Source organism: Aquarana catesbeiana, linkage group LG10, assembly GCF_042186555.1.
Source record: "Aquarana catesbeiana isolate 2022-GZ linkage group LG10, ASM4218655v1, whole genome shotgun sequence".
In the NCBI taxonomy this organism is placed as follows: Eukaryota; Metazoa; Chordata; class Amphibia; order Anura; family Ranidae; genus Aquarana; species Aquarana catesbeiana.
The window spans coordinates 206,212,407-206,222,031 of NC_133333.1; the positions used below are offsets into that span (position 1 = coordinate 206,212,407).

At 43.0% G+C, this 9,625-nt stretch overlaps 1 protein-coding gene across 3 annotated transcripts in view; it reads right to left on the bottom strand.

Annotated features, from left to right (window-relative positions):
- The window catches only part of LOC141111148 (indolethylamine N-methyltransferase-like), a 125,240-nt gene extending 115,978 nt beyond the window's left edge, over nucleotides 1–9,262 (bottom strand). Inside the window, exons 1-2 of one of the 3 annotated variants that reach the window (XM_073603192.1) lie at nucleotides 9,117–9,253; nucleotides 8,406–8,480 (exon numbers count right to left, since the gene is read on the bottom strand). Coding sequence is in view for 1 of the 3 variants with exons in the window: in XM_073603190.1 (XP_073459291.1) it covers nucleotides 49–199 (151 nt within the window). In the remaining 2 variants the exon portion in view is untranslated. Of the gene's footprint in view, nucleotides 1–48; nucleotides 252–8,405; nucleotides 8,481–9,116 lie in introns of those variants that run through there. The other 2 variants (XM_073603191.1, XM_073603190.1) reach the window with 2 other exon arrangements.
- Between the last annotated feature and the right edge of the window lie 363 nt (nucleotides 9,263–9,625).

The window sequence follows — 9,625 nt, forward strand, 5'->3', positions numbered from 1 at the left end:
AATATTCCTTGTACAAATAATTTATTTTTTAGAAAGAGCTTAACCTACCTGAGGAAAATGCATTGTGAAATTTCTCCATAGGATACCTGACACAAGCATGAGCAAAAGCCATTTCTGCTTTACCGGAACAGTACGTATCAAGAAATTTCCGGGAGTGGAAGCCGTGTACATGGTAGAGTTTGTGAGAGCCGGGCTCCATCCTATAGTATTGGTGCCTTCAATAAGGCAATCCTCCGGTGTGTTTCTGAACTTCTGATGTGTATGTAATATTTATAACCTTTTATACAATAATATGACTTAATTAGAATGTCACTCAATATTATCACACTGTGACTCAAGTCACCATGATTTGATAGCAGAGATTCAGGTGACTACATTGTGACTAACCAATAAGAATAATTTAAAATATATCTAAAGATAAAGCTGTTTTTCGTTCTGTTTTGGAAAGAGTAGTGAAAATAGGCAGATTTGCCTCTGGATGGTGTGGCCTACGCACCGCTTTGTCCTGCTCGCCCCATATTACATCTGTGGACATCTCCCTTTAGGCCTGCCTGAAATTTATTTTATAAAGGGGATTGCATGAATTTAATAGCTGCTATGAATATAGGCTATAAGTGGCCATAGGCAGTGCCTTGGTGCACATTACTTTACCACACAAGTATACGTTGATGTGTTGTAAACAAAAGGCAGCTTTGCCTGTGTCAGCAAATAGTGTACACCGTGGAACCTAAAATAGAAAAAAAGTCCTAGCCAAAGTAATGCCGCGTATACACGGTCAGATTTTCCGACGGGAAATGTTCGATGGGAGCTTGTTGTCGGAAATTCCGACCGTGTGTAGGCTCCATCGGACATTTTTCGTCGGAATTTCCGACAAACAAAATTTAAGATCTGGATCTCAAATTTTCCGACAACAAAATTCGTTGTTGTAAATTCTGATCGTGTGTACACAATTCCGGGACACAAAGTTCCACGCATGCTCGGAATCAAGCAGAAGAGCCGCACTGGCTATTGCACTTCATTTTTCTTGGCTCGTCGTACGTGCTGTACGTCACCGCGTTCTTGGCGATTGGAATTTTCAACAAGATTTGTGTGATCGTGTGTATGTAAGACAAGTTTGAGCCAACATCCGTCGGAAAAAAAACATGGATTTTGTTGTCGGAATGTGTGATCAATGTGTACAGGGCATAATATATACACCATCTTAAAAAAATACACCCTGAAACAATAAACCCTATAAAGCTGGGTATACACTGTGAGTTGTTTTTTCATTCAACCTGGGGTTAGAATGAAACAAAATCTCGCAGATTCCTGCATCCATTAAAAACTGCTTGCCGACCAGCCACCCTCATTATACTGCGGCAGGTTGGCACAAAACTTTTTAAAACCTCAAACAGCTAATTCAAAGAAAATACAAATGTTCTAAACATTGTGTCTGGTCCCCCTTCCCAAAACAATATTGGCTCATTGTAACATACATTCAGCCTGACTCTGAAAAAAATTGGAGGATATGTCACCTCTTTCCTGCCATTTCTGTAGCAATTGCAGAGGCATGTGACCAATCAAATGCTCCCGTTTGGCTGTCCGTCCATTTTTCACTTCTACAATACAGTGGTCAGTAGGCCTGAGAAGGATAATATCTTTGAAATATTCCTGTGCTGAATAAAGATGGTGAATGACGGGACCGAGGCTGAAGTCAATCAACACGTCTCTTTTAAAGTCACCTGCAGCAAACGATTCAGAACAACCTTCAAGGAGAGCTGTGGTTTGGTCTCTATGCCATGCATTTGAATTCAGAACAGTTAAAACACAACTGTGTTCTACCTGAATATGCTAAATTGTCAGCAAGAATGACACACTATACCACCTACTTAAATATTGTTCACACAAATCCTATAACATCAAATATGCATCAACTTTAACATGTTCTGAAAATGATGCAACACTATCAATATAAATTATGCAAAGAATGGGCATACAATTAAAGGGTCAATTCATTCAGAACTAATATTTCAGTTATTGGTAGAAGCTGGAGAGTTAAACCATCTACCAGTTTCTCCTATCTTTTTGGCATTCTATTAATGGGATCTCTTTGCTGAGGTTCCAGCTCTGCACCCCTACTGTGCCCATTATTAGGGACTTCCACTGTCCCTGCAAGTTGTCCTGGGTCTGCACACCTTTTGTGCCCATTATGAGGCGTTCCCACCATCGCTGTTCTTAGTTCCCAGGTCTGTTCACCTGATGTTCTGGTTATGAGGGGTCCTCACTATATAAGAATCTTTCACTGTTTCAGTCAGTAGCAGCCTGTAATGCAGGGCACAGGGGCGCCGCCCCCCTAATCCATGCATCCAGGTCCCTAATGTACATGCGGGGCGCCGGACGCATGGATTCCAATTAGGTTGTTTTTTTTCCTTTTTTTTTAGAAGTGGGCTCGGGGCACAGAGCACGGTGCGACGAGCTCACCCACTTGTGTGACAATAGCGTATTAATATTCGCTATTGTCTTCCGGATTCTCCTCCCAGCCAATCGGGAAGTGGGTACTGAGACCCATCACCCGATTATCTGAGAAGAGAAGCGATCCTATTGTCCGCCAAGGAGGAAGAGGAAGGAGGAGGGAGGAGATGCATGGCAGAAGCCGCCATGATGCTGAGGAGGAGGAGACGTAGGGGAAGCCGCCACCCAGAGTAAGCGCTGCCTGCAACTTAGATGGGGTAAGTGCTGGGCTGGTGATGGGGGGGGGGGGGTGGGTGAATACTCCCTGTAAAGAATTAATTTTTTTTAAAAAAGCTTTACCTGTCTGTGGAAAATGCATTGTGAAATTTCTCCATAGGATACCTGACACTATGATGAACAATAGCCATTTCTGCTTTACTGGAACAGTACTTATCTAAGAAATTTCAGGAGTGGAAGCCATGTGGTATTGATGTCTGCAATACAGCAATCCTCCCGTGTGTTTCTTATCTTCTGATGTGTGTGATAATTATAATCTTTTAAAAACAAACTACTTCATTAGAATGTCACACAATATTAGTACATTGTGACTCATTACAGTTTGATAGCAGAGATTCAGGGGACTGCATTGTAACCAATCCATAAGCAAAATTTAAAGTATATCAAAACTAAAGCTTTTTTTGTTCAGTTTTTGAAAGAGTAGGGAGAAAGGGCAGATTCTGTATGTCTCCGAATGGTGTGGCCTTTTCACTGCTTTGCCCTGCTAGCCCCATCCTACCTTTGCATGCAGATCCTTTGCATCTCCCTTTAGGCCTGCCTGACACTTTTTCTTTTATAAAGGGGATTGCATGAATTGAATAACCTCTATGAAAATCGGTTAAAGGTGGCCAGAGGTGGTGCTTTGGTGCACATTACTTTACCACACAAGTATGTATTGATGTGTTGCAAACAAATGGCAGCTTTGCCTGTGTCAGCAAAAAGTGTACACTGTGGAACTCAAAATAGAAAAAGTCCTAGAAAAAGTAATATATAATTAATATGTTAAAAGAATACACCCTGGAAAAATAAACCCTAAAAAGTTGGGTATACACAGTGAGCTCTTTTTTTGTTGTTCAACCGAAAATGTCACAGACTCCTGAATCCATTAAACCCCAACTATATAGTTACATAATCGGTAAGGCTGAAAAAATACAGTCCATCCAATTCAACCTGTCTGTGTATGCGTTTATGTTAATAGTAAATTGTGTATCTCTGTATGTTGTGATCGTTTAGATGCCCATCTAATAGTTTTTTTAAAATTATCAACGCTCACCGATGATACCACTGCTCGTGGAAGATAATTCCACATCCTTACTGCTGACAGTAAAGACCTCTATACTCAGATTAAAGTTAAACTGCTTCTGTTCCAATTTCAGTGAATGGGAGCATGTCTTTTTAAACTCCCTATCACTGAAAAGTTTTTTCACTATGCTAAGGTCACCAGTAGGGATGAGCCGAACACCCCCCGGTTCGGTTCGCAGCAGAACTTGCGAACAGGAAAAAAATTTGTTCGAACACACGAACACCGTTAAAGTCTATGGGACACGAACATGAATAATCAAAAGTGCTCATTTTAAAGGCTTATATGCAAGTTGGGACCCGGGTCCTGCCCCAGGGGACATGTATCAATGCAAAAAGAAGCTTTAAAAACAGCCATTTTTTTTGGGAGCAGTGACTTTAATAATACTTAAAGTGAAACAATAAAAGTGTAATATTCCTTTAAATTTCGTACCTGGGGGGTGTCTATAGTATGCCTGTAAAGGGGTGCATGTTTCCCGTGTTTAGAACAGTCTGACAGCAAAATGACATTTCAAAGGAAAAAAAGTCATTTAAAACTACTCGCGGCTATTAATGAATTGTCAGTCTGACAATACACATAAAAGTTCATTGATAAAAACGGCATGGGATTTCCCCACAGGGGAACCCCAAACCAAAGAAAAAATGCGTGGGGGTCCCCCTAAATTCCATATCAGGCCCTTCAAGTCTGGTATGGATATTAAGGGGAACCCTGCGCCAAAATAAAATAAAAAAATGGCGTGGGGACCCCCTCAAAATCCATACCAGACCCTTCAGGTCTGGTATGGATTTGAAGGGGAACCCCGCGCCAAAATTAAAAAAAAAATTGGCGTGGGGTCCCTCCAAAAATCCATACCAGACTCTTATCTGAGCACGCAACCTGGCAGGCCGCAGGAAAAGGGGGGGGAGAAGGGGGCCCCCCCTCCTGAACCATACCAGGCCACATGCCCTCAATATTGAGAGGGTGCTTTGGGGTAGCTCCCCAAAGCACCTTGTCCCCATGTTGATGGGGAGAAGGGCCTTATCCCCACAACCCTTGCCCGGTGGTTGTGGGGGTCTGCGAGCAGGGGGCTTATTGGAATCTGGAAGCCTCCTTTAACAAGGGGACCCCCAGATCCCGCCCCCCTGTGTGAATTGGTAATGGGGTACAGATGTACCCCTACCATTTCACAAAAAGAGTGTCAAAAAGGTTAAAGAACACAAGAAATACACATGAAATAAGAAGAAATTAATAAAGGACTTTTCATTCATTCAGAACTGATATTTCAGTTATTGGTAGGTGCTGGAGAGTTAAACCATCTACCAGTTTCTCCTATCTTTTCGGCATTCTATTAATGGGATCTCTATGCTGAGGTTCCAGCTCTGCACCCCTACTGTGCCCATTATTAGGTACTTTCACTGTCCCTGCAAGTTGTCCTGGGTCCGCACACCTTTTGTGCCCATTATGAGGCGTTCCCACCATCGCTGTTCTTAGTTCCCAGGTCTGTTCACCTGATGTGCTGGTTATGAGGGGTTCTCACTATATAAAAATCTTTCACTGTTCCAGTCAGTAGCAGCCGTGATGCAGGGCGCAGGGGCGCCGCCCCCCTAATCCATGCATCCAGCCCCCTAATCTACATTCGGGGAGCCGGGCCCATGGATTCCAATGGGGTTTTTTTTTTTCCTTTTTTTTTTAGAAGTGGGCTCGGGGCACAGAGCACTGTGCTACAAGCCCACCCACTTATGTAACAATATCGAATTAATATTCGATATTGTCTTCCTGATTCTCCTCCCGTCCAATCGGGAAGTGGGTCCTGAGACCCATCACCCGATTAGCTGAGAAGAGAAGCGCTCCTAGAAAAGGAGTTCAAAAAGGGAGGAGGAGGGAGGAGATGCATGGCAGAAGCCGCCATGATGCTGAGGAGGAGGAGACGTAGGGAAAGCCGCCACCCAGAGTAAGCGCTGGCCGCAACTTAGATGGGGTAAGTGCTGGGCTGGTGACTGGGGGGGGGTGGGGGCGAATACTCCCTGTAAAGAATTAATTTTTTTTAAAAAAGCTTTACCTACCTGTGGAAAATGCATTGTGAAATTTCTCCATAGGATACCTGACACTATGATGAACAATAGCCATTTCTGCTTTACTGGAACAGTACTTATCTAGGAAATTTCAGGAGTGGAAGCCATGTGGTATTGATGTCTGCAATACAGCAATCCTCCCATGTGTTTCTTATCTTCTGATGTGTGTGATAATTATAATCTTTTAAAAACAAACTACTTCATTAGAATGTCATCCAATATTAGTACATTGTGACTCAAGTCATTACGATTTGATAGCAGAGATTCAGGTGACTGCATTGTAACCAATCCATAAGCAAAATTTAAAATATATCTAAAACTAAAGCTTTTTTTGTTCAGTTTTCGAAAGAGTAGGGAGAAAGGGCAGATTCTGTATGTCTCCAGATGGTGTGGCCTTTTCACTGTTTTGACCTGCCAGCCCCATCCTACCTCTGCATGCAGATCCTTTGCATCTCCCTTTGGGCCTGTCTGACACTTTTGGGCCTGCATGAATTGAATAGCCTCTATGCAATTCAGTTAAAGGTGGCCAGAGGTGGTGCTTTGGTGAACATTACTTTACCACACAAGTATGCATTGATGTGTTGCAAACAAATGGCAGCTTTGCCTGTGTCAGCAAAAAGTGTACACTGTGGAACTCAAAATAGAAAAAAGTCCTAGCAAAAGTAATATGTAATTAATCATAAAAGAATACACCCTGGACAGGGCTCTTTTTTCCACTGGGCACACTGGGCAGTTGCCCGGGGGCCACACTTGTCTGGAGGGCCCCATCCAGGGCCGATCCTCAGTGTTGCAATCTGCTGATTAAGTTGAAAGACTGCACTGGTTGCTCACTTGCTAGAATCGCCGGCCACCCAGCGTCTAGCTAGCAACCAGTGATGTCAGTCAGAGGCCACGGCTGCCCCAGCATTCATAGTGCGCCGCGGCCGACCCTGCAGCTAGTGAACAAGCTCTGCCCACCTCTGCCATGTTCTTCAGACAGCGTGGAGAGGGAGCGGAGCGGAAAGATGACCCTTGATAGCTGGCGCTGCCTTGCTGCTGTGAGTGACACACTGTACTGCACCAGGCCGGCGGCCTCAAGTAAATCTAACACTGTCTACTTAAGTACGTTCAAGTTGTGCATCACACACAGCCACTGTCTGTGCCCCTTTAAAAACTGCCACTGTGCCCATGAAACACAGCCACTGTGCCCCTCAAAGCTGCCACCGTGCCCATCAAACGCAGCCACCATGCCCATCAAACGCAGCCACCATGCCCATCAAACGCAGCCACCATGCCCATCAAAAGCTGCCACCGTGCCCATCAAAAGCTGCCACTGTGCCCATCAAACGCAGCCACTGTGCCCATCAAACGCAGCCACTGTGCCCATCAAACGCAGCCACTGTGCCCATCAAACTCGTGTTATATTGTCCAAACGTTGTGTTAATGTTTAAACACTGATTTTGTTGGAAGTACCAATAAATATAGCATTTTTGATAATTTGCATTTTTATTCTCGTGCGTGATTGTGTAGACAGGGCCCCAGTGCCCTGTATTGGCCAGGGGCCTATAATGCTCTTAAGATGGCCCTGACCCTGGAACAATAAACCCTAAGAAGTTGGGTATACACAGTGAGGTTTTTTTTTGTTGTTCAACCGAAAATGTCACAGACTTCTGAATCCATTAAACCCCAACTATATAGTTACATGCTCGGTAAGGCTGAAAAAAAGACAGTCCATCCAGTTCAACCTGTCTGCGTTTATGTTAATAGTAAATTGTATATCCCTGTATGTTGCGATCGTTTAGATGCCCATCTAATAGTTTTTTGAAAACTATCAACGCTCACTGCTGATACCACTGCTCGTGGAAGATAATTCCACATCCTTACCGCTGACAGTAGAACCCTCTACTCAGATTAAAGTTAAACTGCTTCTCTTCCAATTTCAGCAAATGGCAGCATGTCTTTTTAAACTCCCTATCACTGAAAAGTTTTTTCCCTATGCTAAGGTCACCAGTAAGGTGTTTGTATATCGTTACCATATCCTCTCCCAAGCGTCTCTTCTCCAGAGAGAAGAAGTTCAATGCATTGTATTGTACTCACTATTTATCACCACCCTTTGGACCCACCCCGTAGCCAGTTTTTAAGGTACATACCCTATGGTGTATGCCAAAAGACTTCAGTTTGTTAAGTAAAGAAAATTACCCCCCCTTAGTGGGACTTTGACAGACCACCAACTCTTAAGTTAAAAAATATATTTTTAATGGTATACAGTAAAAAAGACATGCAAACATCTACAACATATAAGAATACATTCCATACAGAAACAGAACAGAAGATATACAGATGAATAATGATCGTGTTATATGTACTCTCCTAGGGGTGATATACCCCGATACCCCTAAAAATATATAAAAAGAGGCACATCAGAAAAAGAACATCACATTTTAAACGTGAACAGTGTGAAACCTCTGAGACCCAAAAAGCAGAAAAATAATTGAATAAGTATATATGAAAAATGGGTAACAAAAATAAACATAAAAAAATGAGTCAAGGTTATAAATGAGAAAATACAAATTCATAATAACACATACCCAGTGGAATGACTCTGTGTTCAAGCAGCACTCAGGGCACCAGGGTCAAATAAAGTATTTCATGGACGCCAGACCCTAATGGTGGAAAAGCTGTAAATGTACTGTGTGTCCAACATCGATAAAATAGGAAGAGTATTGTATGATTTGTAATATTCCCACAGAGAACAAAGAAAGAAAAAAGAAAAAGTAAGAAGTGCAAAAATGAAAAAGTGACAGGAAAGGGGCACTGGTAAGGAGCCCTAGCTTGCGGTGAGAGGAATCCTTTTCAACAGACGTGAGACCCTGTGGCAAAATGTGAAAAGAATCTCAGGGGAGAAACTGCATAACATAGTAGTAACCCAAAAAGGGTCCGACCGTAAGTAAGCAAAATGGAAGGGAGAGGTGTACCAAATCACCAATAGCAAGTGTGTAATAGATAAGATCACATGGGGAGTGTTTGTGATACTAAGGTAGCAGGAAAGAATAAAGAAAGGGGTCTCAGGAATGTTTAAAAAGATAATATATTTACCAATCTGTATTGGGTGGATGTACTTGGGACAGACGATCGTTTGAGCCTGTATAATAAAGGCTGCACAACGGGTGGATGAATATCCAACCGTCCCACAGTGGATGTGTCCTAGGTATGACCATGTAAAAAAATAAATAAATACGATAACCTAGGGGGAACAAACCCCGGGGTTGTAAATGTGTCTCCGCATGGTATAAACCTACCTCTGGACGTCCAATGTGTGTGTGCCTTCCGTATATCTGTGCTCACACAGACTCAGATATCCCCCTGTATTGATATGACGGCGCCGAACGCCAGTGGATGCGCACTCGAGACGTGGCCCCATTGCGCCTGTGTGAAATGCAGGCAGTGTGCCAATAGTTGGATAGCCGCGCCCCCTGACGTGAATGTCAATGGAACGCAGCGTCTATGTGACACTTGGAACCAGCGGGGATAGGAAGGAATTAGAACGACCTGCAACAGCTAATCTACTCACTTGCGCAAACTATAGCTCATAACCTGTATGATAATGAAAGAGCCGCAAGTGAGTGGTAAAAAAGGATTATGTCCTAGTGAGAGACAAACAAAACAAAAAACAAACACAAAACAGATGTATGAAGACAAAAGATCCATACATACAGAGACAAAACGGTGGTCTGGTGCCATCTAGTGGAAAAAAAAGATGGTAAAATAGAAACATGATATTAATAGAACACAGAGTCATTTCCAGTGG